This window comes from Carassius auratus, chromosome 14, assembly GCF_003368295.1.
Source record: "Carassius auratus strain Wakin chromosome 14, ASM336829v1, whole genome shotgun sequence".
Lineage (NCBI taxonomy): Eukaryota > Metazoa > Chordata > Actinopteri > Cypriniformes > Cyprinidae > Carassius > Carassius auratus.
The window spans coordinates 11,069,009-11,086,088 of record NC_039256.1 but is presented as its reverse complement, the minus strand read 5'-3'; the positions used below and the strand labels follow the sequence as shown (position 1 = coordinate 11,086,088).

General features: G+C 36.6%; 1 protein-coding gene across 9 annotated transcripts in view; it reads left to right on the top strand.

The window, feature by feature from the left end:
- LOC113113603 (uncharacterized protein KIAA1211-like) overlaps positions 1-17,080 on the top strand; it is a 41,726-nt gene that overhangs the window by 22,833 nt on the left and 1,813 nt on the right. For all 9 annotated transcript variants that reach the window (XM_026279902.1, XM_026279898.1, XM_026279897.1 and 6 more), the window contains 9 exons: positions 5,446-5,614; positions 5,825-5,957; positions 7,690-7,824; positions 8,432-8,491; positions 12,419-12,577; positions 12,749-12,854; positions 13,633-14,003; positions 14,800-15,988; positions 16,681-16,805. In XM_026279902.1, the coding sequence (XP_026135687.1) occupies positions 5,446-5,614; positions 5,825-5,957; positions 7,690-7,824; positions 8,432-8,491; positions 12,419-12,577; positions 12,749-12,854; positions 13,633-14,003; positions 14,800-15,988; positions 16,681-16,805 (2,447 nt within the window). The remainder of the gene's footprint in view (positions 1-5,445; positions 5,615-5,824; positions 5,958-7,689; positions 7,825-8,431; positions 8,492-12,418; positions 12,578-12,748; positions 12,855-13,632; positions 14,004-14,799; positions 15,989-16,680; positions 16,806-17,080) is intronic.

The window sequence follows — 17,080 nt, the reverse complement described above, 5'->3', positions numbered from 1 at the left end:
CGAAGGTAACAAGCAGGCTCCGCGGCCGCCTCGCTAAGGCTATGACTATGTTTGACAGGTACAATATTTGAAAATCGATAAAAAAATTTTTTTTATTACATTTATATCTTAATTTATGTCAACCTATAGACTTTCAAATATCAAAATGTCATGAATTAATATGTATTTCTGTACAAAATGACAAACATATTTTCCTATTATATTTTGCCTGGAAACGCTTCCAACAAGGCGTCGGTTCTATTTCTAGCATGCACGCGTCGAGCCGCGCGTCTCACGCAGGCAGTCGGCAAGCTCTAACCTGTTAACATGGGAGCCGAATTAAAAACAGACACGCCACGCAGCTGAGATGCTTTCCCCATCGCCACGCATCCAGTGTGTCCTGACTGGCCTAATGATGCCCGGGTGTTGGCTGTTGAGATTACAACAACGAGGTTGTACTTGAAGTATATCTAAGCACTGTATTGCGATACTTGCATTTTGCCCCGTCACTGTCAATTTTAAAGTGCTCCAACGCTGTACTTTTTTTTTGCCCGCTTCATATTAGAAAAATGACGACTTCTTGTGGACATTACAAATGTCTGGGAGCGCTCTGGCGGTGCAAAAATGTATTACAACTAAATTCAATGCACGCCATTGACGTCACTTAACCGAGCAAAATGTTTCACTCGGTTACGCAATTTTTAACGGTTAATTGGTTAACCGGTTAACCATGGACACCCCTACTTATTACTAAAGTTATATAATTAAATAATACTTGATTATCATAAAATCATATTATAATGCTTGACTGACTGATGTTAGGAGTGTACTTTCAGAAATTTGTAAAAACTGTGCCATTTTACAAACATATGCAGTATTATACAGTATGTGTAAATGTATACACACACACACATACACATACAAACATATCGCATTGAGTATTTTTATAATTGCTGATTGGAAAATATAGACTAGCTTTTAGTACTGACTCAAATATTCTGAATTAGTTAATCAAAATAGCTCATTTAGATTCACTGACTAATTAATTTGGTAACCCTTCTTGTAGGCTACATTATTGCAGATTTTATATTACATTCTGAATGTTTTTAATTGTTCATCTACAGTGACATGCTAATAGCTGGAACATTGATTCTTGCAAGCGAGTTAAGTCATCTGAATCATTTAACAAAAAGCTCATTCAGATTCATTCTCTGATTCGTGTAGTAACTTTTCCAATAGATTTCACGATTATACCTTGAATTGTGGTCGTCAGTATTTTTTTCACATTGATAAACTTTTGAGTCATAGCCTCAAGTGTAAGTATGTTCAGATGGTTCATAATATATCTTCACTAAGTTCATCCAACCAATAATATCCTCCTTTAAAGCTTGCATTGTAAGGCTCTTTGCTCATGCTGCAGTTAGTGGACGAAGGTAGAAAAAGCAATCATGTCCCTCTGCTACAAGGGAGAGGCCTGAATGGAAAATATGAGTCATAGTAGTTAACGGGACTGTATTGTTCACTTAAAAGATTCATTTCAAATAACGGAGTTGAAAAGATGCAGTGAAGAGCCTGGGAAAAAGACATGATTATAATATATTAGGTTAATTTTGAATTTTGATACTAGTTTAAATATTAGTAAATTATTTTGACAATGATAAAGTTAATTTATTGGAATTTTTGCTGTGCATAAACATATTGTTCATCCCTGAAATAAAACCTTGGCATAAACAATGCAACCCTTTTCTCTAGGCCACTTAGTGTTTAATGTGGCTGCATTTAAACATACTGGGGCTCTGTTCTTAGAAGGCAATATTTAGCATCCCTTACTGTGTAATCACATAACCAAGCATTGATTGGTTTATAAGAGACAGTGGGATCTCTCACTATGTGTTGTTCACTGCCTTTAGACGGGCCCCAGCTGGAGACTGTAGGCTTTGCCAGTAGAGCTACATCATGTGACTCTCCTCAAGACGACAGTGAGAGAGACAGGATGTCAGACAGCAAGGGAAACTAATACAGAGAGCCTAAAGTCATAATCGACTTCTCAAAGACTGTATGGAGAGCTGTAAATTCACTCACCAAAGCTATGATTTTATTCTCCAGAAATGTTTATTGAGTTGAGTTGAGTGAGACTAGCTCTGTTCCAAAACCTACCAAGCTCCCTACCTAGACAGCATTTTTAAGGAATCACCAAACATGAAGACTGTTCCAAAAGGTATGCAGTAATATAGCAAAAATACATTATTTTGGCCAAGTCGATTCAAGAATGCACTGTGTAAAAGCAAAACATGGTGAACGTTTTTATTTAGTAATTTATATCATGACAACTCTTGGAAAATGTTAGCATGGTAATGGATATGCCAGTGTTAATGTATTTGGCCTTGTAGGAATAGATCTGCTACGCTGCTGCTGCTGTTGGTTATTGCTGTTGTTGTAGATTATTGCTGCTGCAATACAAGTACAGGAACTTGATACTGCCAGTGCATATGGCGATACAGTGCTGTGAGAATTTAAGACATACTGCTGCTGCACAAGTAGCATATAATAACCCTTATACAGGTGGAGCTGGGGAAGGTGGAGGGTTTCAGAGGAAATTAGCAGTAAGCTAATTAGCTGTGCATTCAATATGTACCAATCAGCTTGTACCAAGTAGTTTAAAGCTGTGAATATCATCAATTTGCATTAACAAACCATCAGCCTGCACCATCTAGAGTTTCATGAGAGAACTTGGCATTTATGCCAAATTTAAACTGCAAAGGTCTAACAGAAGTTCTTCTGAAGTACCATTCAGTTCTCTTTAAAATGGACTGTTAATGCTGCTGGCAGAGGTGGGTCAAAGCAGGAATAAGTTATTCTGGTTTTTATGCTGCATTATGTCTTTCTCTTTACACAGATTTTTGAGCAGCCACAGAGCAGTCTTAACTCAGCTGTGTAAATATACCTTATGAGTATCTTGTTGTTAGCCAAATTCTGTTGGATTGGAGTTGTGATTGGAGTCAGTGGTTGTTAGGATAAATAGATCTAGGATGTTTAAAACAGTCAAGATGGCTTGTTTTTTTTTTATCTCCCCACCACGAGTGCAAGGCATCACTGTGAACTGTGTTTGTTCTCACAATTCTACTAGCGTGTGACTCTACTAGTGAAGGTCATCATACCAGTATTGTTCACGCAGCTGTACTTCTTTAAAGACCACTGAGACTGACCTTTTAATGTTTGCTTTGGCTTTTTAAGCCTTTCTAGCTCTTAACCTTTGGGATGAATGAAATTACTTTGTAATCTAATTGTTCAATCTGGCTGAAATCCCCAACACTGCATCTTAAGCTGTGCACTGCAGGTGATGTCATAGACATATGTAATGATGCATGAAAAAGACAAACCGAATTAGCTTCTGTTTCTATTGGCCATTATACATAGAGATATCTATATGATGAAAACAAACATTTTATTGTATTCCAGTAAACTGCATCATTGATTACCTAAGAAATCACTTGATTTAAAGGGGTCATATGACGCTTTTTTTAAAGATCATTATTTTGTTTTATTTGGTGTAACAGAATATGTTGACATGCTTTAATGTTCAAAAATCACATTATTTTTCAAACACTGTAAATTATTGTAGGTCCTCTATGCCCCGCCTCTCTCAAACCCGTAGTTTTCTACAAAGTCCCTCCAACTGGCAAGCACAGTCTGCTCTGATTGGCCAACTGACCTAGTGCATTGTGATTAGCCGAACACCGCAAGCATTTGTCGGAAATGTAATGCCCCTTTCCATAGTTTTTTTTTTTTTCATAATAAATGTTAAGACAGTTAATAATGTCCTTAGTTTTACCATCAGTTCAAGCCCAAAAGAGTAACAGAGTGGCATGACAGACGCAGTGATGAAGCTCGTATGTGTTTGCAGTACACAAGCCACGGACGGTTAAGACAGTCTCTGTTGTGTGACCATCTCTCTCTCTCTCAAATGCACGACACACAAAACTCTGCATTGGAACATTCAATAGCAAATACATAAACTAATAACAAAACATACTTCCAGCAACTGATTCAGAAGTGCCAGATTGTCGTAGCAAAGTCATAATTACCTCATCAGTTCACGAAACTGTCATTTATAAAATGCGTTGCTGTTCTCTTGTATGTAATCTTAAAGATACCTAAATACATCTACTTTAAGAAGGCCAAATAAAGTGCTTTTGCTTTCGTCTAGAATAGATACACACAGCATCTCCCTGACCTGGCTGCTTAACACTAACTGTGGTTACTGAAATCATGCCTTTTTTCTTTGCATTAACATTTGGGCGGCATTACGCTAATATTTCCACATAGTGATGTAAACGTGGGGGCGTGTCTGAATGAGCAGTTTTTTTTTGGGGGGGGGGGGGGGGGGCGGGTAAAAGATTCTTAACTTTTATAAAGAATATCTCTTTGGATTTGAGACTTTAGTCTTTGCAACTTTATAGATCTTCTTCATGTACCAAGAGCTTGTGACACTCCAAAGAGAAAGGAAAAATTTACATTGAATCATATGACATCTTTAACACTATTTTAATGATCTAAATGCAAAGTGTAAAGCACGCGGCGCGGGTGCTCTCAGGGCGTGTCCAAATCCACTTTTGCTATTTTAACTACGGAAAAATGGTTGGCGCACCCGGGTGCATGGTCTAAAGCAGTTGTCCCTATTCTCTTAATGAGTAATGGGTGTTTTTGGGCGTAACGTGCAGTAAACCAATCAGAGTCTCATCTTCCATTCCCTTGAAGAGCCAGTTGCGCTCGTGCCATGACGGCTCGTGCCATCACGTCTCCGAGATGAACTAGCAAACACAGTTGCGCTGTGCCTTGCGTCGCATTGTGCCGGGTGTATTATAGGGCCCTGAATGCGGTATTGGGGCTAAATTGTGTGTTCAACAATATTGTTGTGTGAAATTATTCAATATTAAACCTCATTGGGCCTATTGACAAATTGGTTTTTAAAACGAAAGTATCAGTGGATCAATGCTACAGCCATTTCACTAATACAATTAGTATTTTATTGGCAGCTAAAGATAAATTAGTGTTACATAAGCACACAGGAGGGAATATTAATGTGTCTACAAAGACATTTTGTTTAATAGTTATTATATAAACACATTGATTATAGTATTATATAATCCACTGTAACTGGCTGTCAGATATACTTCACCACGGTCAGTGGGACTCCTCACTTTACCATCTTGACCCCAGTGCAATGGTATTTGCGTCATAATCTACGACGTGATTGTTTAAACATGCTGTATATATAATTTCTAAGACTCGAGGGCCTGCAAACATGATTGTCTGCCAGTTGAACTTATTTTGTTTAGATAAGTGAACACTAACTGTAAGCACATGCTCGATGTTTGTTTTATACAAGCCTTTCAAAATTGTCCTATGAGATGCCTTCAAAAGTGGTTCTCATTTAAATATATTCATGTTGTGTTTTTAATCCAGGGAAAAAGAAGTCCAAATTCCAGACGTTCAAGAATTTTTTTGTAAAGAAAAAGAGGAAGGAAAGTCCCGCACCATCGAGTGAAAGTGGTTTAAAGGCCAGTCAATCAAGTGATGACGTCAACACCTCAGAGCCAACCATCAGCCATGCCAACAGCGACAATGACTGCGGGTGAGGGAATACAGTTCAAATCACTCCCATTTGTATTACTATACTGCATTTATGCTACATTATATTTTATATAAATTCTTAATTATATATAATATAATAATTATATTCTGAAGATATTCTTTGTGTGTATTATAGTACAGTATGTTTTCCCATTTTCTTATATATTATGCATATTAATGCTTCTATATTATTTCTCTGTTTCAATGAAAGATCCAAGATCAACATGGGAAGCAAGACCATGTCACATGATAGTGTCTTCGTGTCTGATTCGCCCTCATCAGAGACTCGTGAGGGTCTGGGGGAATCCCAAGACGGCATTCATGGGAAAGTGAAGTCTCTGCAGGTATTCCAGTCTGTTATGATTTATTAATATATTAATTGTGTTTTATGCCCATTTTTTATTATTGTCATGATTCAATTGTCAGACATGTTAAGATCTGTGTTACTTAATAAAATTAAATATATTTTCAGATTGTCCTGTTCTAACTTTTTTAAAACTTTTTATTCAAAGTTATTCAAAGTGCCCCATATTCCCAAAACCAACACTGTAAAAAAAAAAAAAACAAGAGAAAAAAACGTCTCTGTTTTGTGCCATTTTTATGTAGAGTGGCATCCGTGTGCTCAGATGGAGTGGATAAGTATCTGTTTTCTTTCCTGTCGTCTTTCTTTAATGAGCATTAGTGAAGGCACTGGACTTTGGTATAAAATTTGCAGGTCTAAGCCTCAGAACACAAAGCCTGAGATTTTCACTCCTGATGTTTTGCCATCAGCACAGTCTAGACAGCAGGGATCATTGTCAGTGTCACGGATAGACAGAAAAAAACCAAAACAAAGGTGAACTAAAACAATGACCTTAAACAAATGTATATGTGATGTTCAGTAAGTTTATAACCCTTAAATGTATTTATGTGAGTATCATTATTTAACCCCTTCTCTACCACCCCCCAATTTTGGCATGGGGACATAAATGACATGCACAAAATAAAAAGGTTGCTGCTCATGTGTCTTACCAACTAGATACATAATCAACATACATTTATAAAGCTGACATTTAAAAGTTTACTGCACAAGACTTAAAATTACTTTATGAATTACATTATGAATATGGAGATACAAATATGTTCGTCTCACTTGTGTCTTGGCTTTGATTAAAGGCTACTTAGCGTAACTCTCTTGATGCGGTTAGCGTATTACACGTAGACATAGCAGATAGACACTTTGACACTGAGCCAGACATGAAAACAGCTCAGCAATGAAAGCTACCAGTCCATTAAGAGTGGAATCAGCCTCTTTCAGACACTGTTTGAAAGAAGCAGATCAGCTAAATTAGCTGACACAAAGCAGAATGAATCGTCTAAAAAAGCATGGACTGGATATTTTCCTTTTTTATAAAGGATATTTAACAAAAAATTCTGTCATCTAACACTAGCATAACATTTCTTTATCTGTGTGTGTGTGTGTGTGTGTGTTTGAAAAAAGTGTCTTATGCTCACCAAGGCTGCATTTATTTGATCAAAAATACAGTAAAAATATCAATATTGCGCAATATTACAATTTAAAATAACAATATATTTTAAAATGTAAATAATTTATACCTGTTATGTGAAGCTGAATTTTCTGCATCATTGCTCCAGGCTTCAGTGTCACATGATCCTTCAGAAATCATTCTAATATACTGATTTGCTGCTGAAGATTTCTGAATACAGACATTTCTTCTTATTTCTGATTGTCATAATTTGTTTTTTTTTATTTGTAAATATAAATAGTTTTATGTAAACCATTAAACTTTTTTTGTGTTTTACATGATTATTTGATGAATTGAAAATTCAAAAGAACATTTTTTTTTCAAAATAGAAATATTTTGTAACTTAAAAAACTTAAAAAGTTAAATCTTGTAACAATTTAATGCATCCTAGCAAAATAAAAGTGTTATTTTATCTTTAAAACGTATCATTCATGGCTTAAACTTGTAAATGGCAGTGTCTCATGTCAACACATTACTGTACAACATAGTAGGTAGTAGAAGTGTGTGATTAAACAGTTATTAATAGTTCACGTTTCTGTCCTGTCTGTAGCTGCAGTTGAAGCAGGCGATTCGTCTGGGCTCTCCGCCATCACTCCAGAGCGGGAGGAAAGGAGAGGACACAGGGGCTCTTTCTGAAGATGATGGTCTTCCCTGCAGCACTGTGCTGGCCACACCTCTTCACTCAGTACGCCTCTCCTCACTTTTTACTTGCATCAATATAGACTCACTGATTTCTATAGCACATACAGTTATCTCATAATCATGTTGTGCTTTCATTACCAAATAGAAACATATACAAAGTCAAGTAATCAGACACAGTGTGATGAACGTGCTATGCATGCCTGGGTATTTTTGGCTCTGTGAAAAGCGTGTAAGAGCCTCAGACATCACGGGGCATGATTGAAAAGACAGGAAGCTCCCTGCTGAGTTCTCTAACAGGATTAGTCGCCGTGCCTTTCCCCTCGCTGTACCTGCCTCCCCTCAAATCTCTTCAGAGATGTACACAGTCCCTGTCCTCACCTTCCCTGAACTTGAGCACAGCGAGACCAAAGCTGCTCTTTAATTTAGGAAATCTCATATAGTGAGAGTGAGTTTTGAGATTCTAGTCCAGTCTATCAAACAAAGTGAAAATGTATTTGAGGTGAGAATATGACTGTGATATATATCAAATTTTCTTGTAATCGGTAAGGTAAATGATTTTGTTGATTTGGGAGTCATTGATTAAGGAAAGTATGTTTTATGTCAAACATTCAATGATGAAATTATTTTAATATGTCTCTTTATCATTGCAGTCGGTGGATTTGACCCAGAGTTCCTTGAGCATTGAGGCTTCAGAGAGTGAAGATGATCAGGTGACACAATCACACATAAATCACACGCCACATATCAGAAATGCCTGAATGGTCTGTGGAAGGCTTGTGATTAAAAGGACAGTTCACCCAAAAATGATAATTATGTATAGAAATGATGAGAAATCTCTCAGGTTTCATTAAAAATATCTTAATTTGTTTCTAAATGATAAATGAAAGTTATTGGTTTGGAATGACATGAGGGTTAGTGAATCATTTTTGTGTGAACTATCCCTTTAAGAGTGAGCACAATCGCATGCTTTGAATGGTGATGTCATGCTTTTAAATGCAAATTGATTACAGCTGCATCTACATGTAGGCAAATTGTTTGTTGGCCTTTCGTGATCCAACTAAACAAACTAATGCAGCTGTTTCCCAACACTGTCCCTTGAGGCACACCGATGGTACACATTTTCAGACTTTTCCTAATCAAACACACCTGAATCAACTCATCGCTGGTTTGTAGACTGTCCGAAATGGATGGGTCAAATGAGGGAGACATCCAGCATTAGAAAAATACACTTTTTTGTAGCTTGTCTTGTAGATAACTAATTTTCAAATCAGTGGCTTGACTGTACTTTAAATATTTTTGAATAACCTGTAGCTGGATTTTCTGAGAAATGGTGTAGAATTATTTAGTTGTTGGTATCAATTAATATTCATATATTTTGACTTGAATCTCTGGTTTGAATCACTGCAGATGATTTGAATCGACCTCTGGGCATGGATTCAGACTAGTAACATGTTCCCATAAAGTCCAATGCATTTTCACGTCCAGCGCCACATCGTTTAATTACCAAATGCATTTGCGCCCATTTGTGCGCCCATGGGCGTGCTGGTCTAAAAAAGAGGTGTGTTCAGGCGCATTGCTGGCGCATTGCTATTTTAAGGAGCTGAAAACAGACTACACCATAGACCAACTCAAACCTGGTCTAAAGTCAATGGCGCAATATATTTTTTGTTATGTAAAGATCACGTTGGTAGAAAATGTGCCTCTGGGTGGGTCCACAGTGCACGTTGACTTTGCTGATTACAAACAGGGATGCGCTTCATACAAACATGCCAAATATTAAAAACAAAAGGATAACTGTGTAAAATAATATTTTTGTGTAGGCTACATAAATATAAAATTATGGATAGTCATTGCGTGCATTAGAATTAGGCTACCTATTTGCAATTCAGCCTATTACTACTTATAATGATTAATTAAATTGGCTAATTAATTGAACAATCGTGCCAATACACACACATATATATATTAACTGACTCATCGCGCATAGCTTTGGGGGATTCCTGCTTGTCCCGTAGATGATCTGCTCGTGATCTTTAACTTCGTGCACAAGCAGATCGGGTTCTTTGAATGAGAAGCATTCGGCTTTTGCGCCAACAAATTCCGCCATGTAAATAGCGATCCACCATGGTGCGAGTGCATCTCCTCTTAAAGGGAATGGGAGATGACACTCTGGTTGTATTATTGAATGTTACGCTCATTACTCATTAAGAGAATAGGGACAACCCATTCCAAAAATGTGCACGGACTATTTTTCCGTTGTTAAAATAGAAAAAGTGGATTTGGACACGCCCTGAGTGCACTTGTGCCGTGCGCATTTACACTTTGCATTTAGATCTTTAAAATAGGGCCCTAAGAGTATTCTTATCTATTGTTGTTTTATCTGCTAGTTTGGATCAAGTTCAGAACAAGTACTTTCACAGTCAAAGGCAGTTTGAAACACAGACATTAGACAGCAGGACACTGCTTGTATCCAGTAGAAAGTTACATTTGAATTTCAAATAAAAGTGAAACTAGTGTTCATTGAAAGAGCATTTCTACGACTCAGTGCACATGCATCTCACGCACTACACCATTGCCTATCCAAAACTGCTCCAAAACAATCTCGAACCACTGAAAAACATGCACTTTTGTATTTGTCCTGTTGCCAGGGCTTAAAATAGCTATCATGTGTTTGTGTTATGCAATGCTTTGAGCTGGACCAGAGGGTGTTTTGAGAAATTGGGTTTCGGTGAGAAATTACTGTTGGATATTTTAAATGGGGATTCATTTTTCTTATATACTAATGTTGAAAAGTTTTCGTTCAGATTTGTAATGGTAAAAAGCAGTCTCTTATGCTCACCATGTCTGCATTTATTTAATCAAAAATACAGTAAAATTAGTGATATTGTGAGAACCTTTTTTTTAAATAACTGTATTTTAAAATGTAACTGATTCCAGTCTTCAGTGTCACATGATCCTTCAGAAATCATTCTAATATGCTGATTTACTGCTCAAGAAATATTCATTAATATCAATATTGAAAACGGATGTGCTGCTTAATATTTTTGTGAAAACCATAAGTTAATAAAAACAAAAAGCATTTATTTTAACACTATAAATGTCTTTAATCACTCTTGATCAATTGAATGCATCCTTTCCCATAAAAGTATACATTTCAAATAAAAAAAAAATTATACTGAGCATTCCATTCATTCCATTAATTTTTACAGTTGATGTATTTATTGGCACCCTGATGTCTAGATGTCATATAAGCATCAGCCATTAAAACCCATATTAGTTCATGACTAGTGAAATTTGACAGTATTATTGAATGCTGGCTGTCTTTGACTTCAGGGGTTACGAGTGAAGTAGGCGTGTGGTCTGAAAAGCATTCCAGCGGTTCACCCTCGCAGCCTTGCTGTCTGCTGGAAATGGGATATTCCAGCAATCTGGGTCAAAACGGCTGCCAAGCCGGACCTGAGCACAGCACAAACACATGGCTGTCTCGCTTAGAACTCATTCACACGAGTTCCTGACATACTGCATCATTAAACGCATGTTAATGTGTGTTTTTTCACTTTCAAAAGTGTTAATCTGAGGTTAAGGCTCACCTATTGATTGAAGCCTGTTTCTGCTACAGAATAAAAGAGTAGGTAATTGCAGCTTTTCTTGTTTATCACAGTTCTGACTTTTATATCTTGCAATTCTGAATTGTGAGAGAAAAAAGTCCGGATTGTGAAACATAAACACTGCGAGAAAAAAGTCTGAATATATATATATGTATGAATACACTTAGAATGTATCTATTTTTTTCTCAAAATTCTAAGATTACATCTTGCAATTAAGTATTTAGTTTCCTCTACAGAATAAATAATAAATAAGTAATTGTGACTTCTTATCTCACAGTTCACTTTTTTGTTTCATAATTTCAAGTAAAACAGAGTTGCGAGATACAAACTCAGAAATGCAAGAAAAAAAATGACTGTATTATGTGATTAAAAGTCGCAACTGACTTTTTTATTATTTTAACGAGCGGAACATGGTGGAAACAAACTTCCATACTTACTGAGCTTTGTGAATAATATTTAAGTTACAGTAGTAGGCTATAATTCCAGACTGCTTTATTTATGTTGCCACGAAATTGTTCCTTCAGTTGGAGAACTATTGAAATAATAAAAGTTTTAAAAGCAAGCAGCCTTTAAAAATAAAGACGTGGTATTAGAGATGCAGATTTGAGAAAAAAAAACAGTGCTTATACAGCGGTAAGGACCAGCAGTCACAACATTGCCAACATAACCTTCAATTGTTTCTGCTGGAGTGGCTTTTGTTGACATTTCATTCTGAAAGGAAATAGCTGAGGACAATCATCATAATTAGTCATGTTGAGTCAGTGGTGGTGAAGGTGGCTGGGTATGCACGAGTGACCTCGAAGAAGAATTTATTCCCACTATTGCCACTCGCACACTATTGGTTTTCTGGTGGTTAAGGGATGGAGGGAAATGCTTTGAATACGACAGTCTATTTGAAACTGTAACCCAAATATGGAGGTTTTGGTGTGGAAGTGCTTTGAAAGAATTTTGAGTAATGTTATTTGGAATTAAAGTTGTAAACAAATTACAGTAACATCTGTCTTCCTTGTCCCCCTCCATCATATAAAGATGTCTTGTGAAGCTTCTTCGAGACCCGGCACACCTCAGGGCTCTGTCCCCGCAGACTTCAGTTTGCCCGCCAGTTCTGTCTCCTGCTTAGACAGCTCAGCTGCCCGTCACCGCATCGCTGTCAAAGCCAGCGCTTGTGCCAAGAGAAAGCCTGTCAGCGTAAGATTCTTTACATCATCCATTCATACACTTTAATTATCTGTAGTGCCTCATCATATCAGGCCAGCAAGCTGTTAGAGATGTTTGATTCTCGTATAAGTCGATATGGAAAAACATTCATGTTTTTGTGTAAGTGGCGTTGAAATGAGCTGTGTGCTTCTTCGTGTTTAGAGACAAATGTTGGTCAAGAGAAGAGACCTGAGGGAAAGAGTGCTGCTCAGAGACACAGAGGATAAACTACGGATGATGGTCACAACTATTGAAGAAGAACATAAAGGTTTTTCTATATATGCACTAGAAAAAGTGTATGGTAACCAGCGATTGTTACCTTAAAGCTAGTTATATATCTATAAAAGTCATTTTGTTGGTATAAATTAATTAGTGCTGTCAAATGATTATGGCACACACATACAGAACATATGTATTTACATGTATATATTCATTAAATTTAATATATATAAATATGTAACCTATTTTTCTGAAATATATTTATGCATGCATGTCTATTTATATATACATAATAAATATACACAGTACACACACAAATACACAAAATTATGCACACAAATTATTTTGGATGCGATTAATCGGTTTTAATTGTTTTACAGTAATAAAATGTATATATTTTAGCTGATCCAGCTTCCAGTGATATTAAATCATTTATTTAATAATAATAATAATAATTTACTTTAAAAAAATGCAATGCTTCTGAACTTTCTGTTCATCAAAGACTCCTGAAATATGTGTCACAGTTTCCAAAAAAATATATATTTCTATATTTCTAAAAATATAATAAAAATATATTTCTAAAAATATTATGCTTAACTGTTTTCAACATTGATAGTAATAATACACGTTTCTTGAGCAGCAAGTCAGCACATTAGAGTGATATCTACAGGAAGAAATCACATTTGAAAATATTTTAATATATACATAGAAAATATATTTTATATTGTAATATTTCATTACATAATTTAAAAAAATCCCAAACTTTTGAATGTTAATTCAATAATTGATGTTCAATAAGGATTTTTCTGTTGTTTAATTTGGTCTAGATTTGCCCGGAGAACAGGTGAATGATTCAGACCGCGAGTCATTTGCTTCTGAACAGGAGGAAGAGGACGTGAGCGACTCCAGCCAGTGTCAAAAAACCTCTCCAACATCCTCCATCTCAGCTGGAGACATCTCTGAAGAAGAGGAACACGTTCCTGGCGAGGATCACATCCCCAAGTATGAGATCCCAGAATCCTCTTGGGAGAGTCCAGTAACTCTTGAGCTGCAGGCCGAAGACTTCCTGTTGGACACAGGATGTGAGGTCGTTCCTGAGGAGCGGGGGTCATTGCTGGAGGAAGTGTTGAGCTCCCTGAAGAGCCCTCTAGTGTCAGGACTAGCACTGGAGCATGAGAACATGCTTCTTCAGAGTGAGGTACAGCACATTCAGTGACACTTTCAAGAAGAATCAAACAATGAGATTAGTTGGCATAATGGATAAATAAGGTGTCTGGAGACAAACTGAAAAATGTGCAAATTTCCTTGAAATGTACTGTTTGCATTCATGTTAGTCTTGGGGAAGAAATTATATTATTTTCATCAAATGTTTAAATATAATGGAAGTAAAATAATCAAATATAATCAAATACAAAAATAATTGTCAAATAATTAAAAAATATAAAAATAATAATAGATTTTTTAAAGTAATTTTACAACCCAAAAAGACTTGGACTTGTAAAAAAAAAAATATACATATATACATATATATATAATTTTATTTATTTATTTATTTATTTATTTATTTATTTACTTTTATGTTTCCGCATGGCACATCACTTTAATTTGGCTGGAAAATATTTTAATTTGCTTTTATATAAAAAACTATTTCTTAGCAAAATAAAATAAGCAATAAATGTATTTATATTTGATGTTAAATTTTTATTTATTATAGATTTTTATTTAATATTATTAACTCTTTAGTATTATATACTATATATAATGTTCTAATATTGTTATATAATATTCTTAATAATAAAGGATTATGCCAAACTACTTAATAAGAATGTCATATTTGTAATATTACGTCATGCCACAAATAATATGAAAATTGAATGAATATTAATCCAGAAATTGTATTAATGTCGGTCATTAATGTATAAATTGCATTTTGAATGTATTTTTCATGCATTAGAAATGGCATCGTGTCAACTATTTGTGGTTCCTTTTTGTAGGTGCAAGACATAAGTGGTGAGAGCGTAGCTGCTCAGCTTGAGGAGGATCTTCTCAATCCCTCAGAGCCTACGGTGAGCACAAAGGAAGCGGCTCCTCTGCCTGACTCGCTTTCTGAATCATCTGTGGATTCAGAGGAGATCGCGGAGGAGACCACGGAGGAGGAGGAGCTGCTGGAGGTGCCAGAGTCTGCTGAGGAAGTGCCTGAAGATGATGTGGAGAAACAAGCAGATGAGGCTGAGAGTGCCAAAGAGAGCCAAGTGTTATTAGAATCGCCAAAAGCCTTCGCAGTACACGAGAAAGAACCAGATGAAGATGTTGTTGAGGGTGAAGCTGAATTGGAGAGAGAAAACAAAGAGGGTGCGGATGAAGATGATGAGTCGACGGTGGTGGAACCTGAGATTCAGAAGAACTGTGCAAATGATGTTGAACATCAAGAGGCTGGAGGTCGGACAGGTTCTCTAGAGCCTGAGAAAGATGAGACTTCAGCCGATGAAAGAGAATCAACTGCGGTCGATGCTGAGAACGTTCCTGAATCCACTCCCACAGTCAGAGATGACGTCTGGACTTCAGCAGAAACCACCGGTGAGCCTGAACTTTCTACAGTGTCCCCTGTGCTGGAGAGTCCACTTCTCCATTCTCAGCTCTCCAGTGCATCGGTGTCTCCTGTAGAGCAGGAAGAGGATGTGTCTGGGGAGCCTCAGGAAGTGTCTTCAGGAAAAATTCAGGGTGTTTCTGAGCAGCAAGCTCTGGAGACACCTACAAAAGAGCCCATGAGAATCCTTGAGGTCCGTCCTCGGTTCACCATCGCCCCTGCTTGGCAAAGGTCATTGGCTTCTGGAGGCGCCCAAGAGCAGACCCAGGCCATCTCACTGGTGCTACCAGAAACGAATGCTTCTAATGGATCTCCCCAAACAACTGAACTCATTAAACCAGCCCGAGCTCAGAGTTCCCCAACACTTCCTGTGCAGAGAGAGACGCCCCCAGAGAACCCGTTTGGAGTGCGCTTGAGAAAGACTCCGGTCCTGCGCCGCTATGGTTTAGATGGAGAATCGCCTTGGACCCCCACTCAAACAGAGTCTTCAGCGGCGCAGGAGACCCAGGAGCACGAGCAAAGCGACAGGAAGCCCATCCTACCAAAGAAGCCTGATCTGCTGGCTGACACCGTGATGTCCGTCAGGAAGATCCCAGGTACCTCCGATCTCAAACAGCTGAGTGTGTTTACATGGGAGGGAAAAATCACTAGTTTGTCCTGTTTTACAGTAAAGACATTCCAAATCCTCAAAACAAGATGAATACCTTAAAGACTTTTTCTTATAAATAAATTTCATTATTAATTTAAACTTAAATGTAAAGTCATTTAAAAGTCTTTTTACTTTTCACTATACTAGTTTTATTAATTCAATTATTTTATTGCAAATTCAATTTAATAAAAATAATATGTAACATAAAAAAAAGATACAAATATTTTTTAAAGCGAATTTATTTTGAAGGGATGATCGTAATATTTTTAATGTGAAACTGGACTAAATACTAATTATTTAAATAATTGTAAAAAATATTGTTTAAATAATTTTTTTTATTAATTCTTATTGAATAATTAGATATTTTGCAATGTAAAATATTCTGGAAAAAAGTTATTTTGGTATTTTTTAATCACAATTTCATGTTAGTAAGATAACTTAAAATGGTATTTGCAATGCATTTAACTTACATAACATGACCGAATTTTTGGAAAGAATACTGTAAAGTTCAGGTTTTAGTTGGATCATAAAAAGTGAGTGTTATTTTATGTTATTGTTTAGCGTAATTTTGACTTCCAATTTATGTTAATGTAATAATAAAAAAAAGCTTATTGATGCATATTGAATGTCCTTTTTCAGACGCAGTGGGGAGAATCTCTGTTGGTGGCACTGATTCTCCGAGCTGGATCTCTGTGGCCAGACAGAAACAGAGGAACTTCATCGAGAGCTCACCTGAAAACTCTCCAGAGAAACTTCCCGCGCAGGTTTGTGCTGTTCCTCAACAAATACGTCATGTCAAATCTTGCCCAGTTCTCAATGAGTTGCTTGAAAACTGTCTTCAAGCACCAGGACAGTCATATTCACGCATATATCCTACTTAGTCATCTCTGCATGCTTCAGCTTGGGAAAATGCAGGAAAGATTTAATGAAGTGAAATGAATCGAACACTAAACAGTTAGGATACTGACTCATTTTGTGTAGCAATCAGTTTTAGCCAATGCTACAAAAGCTTGATTCCTTAATGATATTTAGTGTTAAT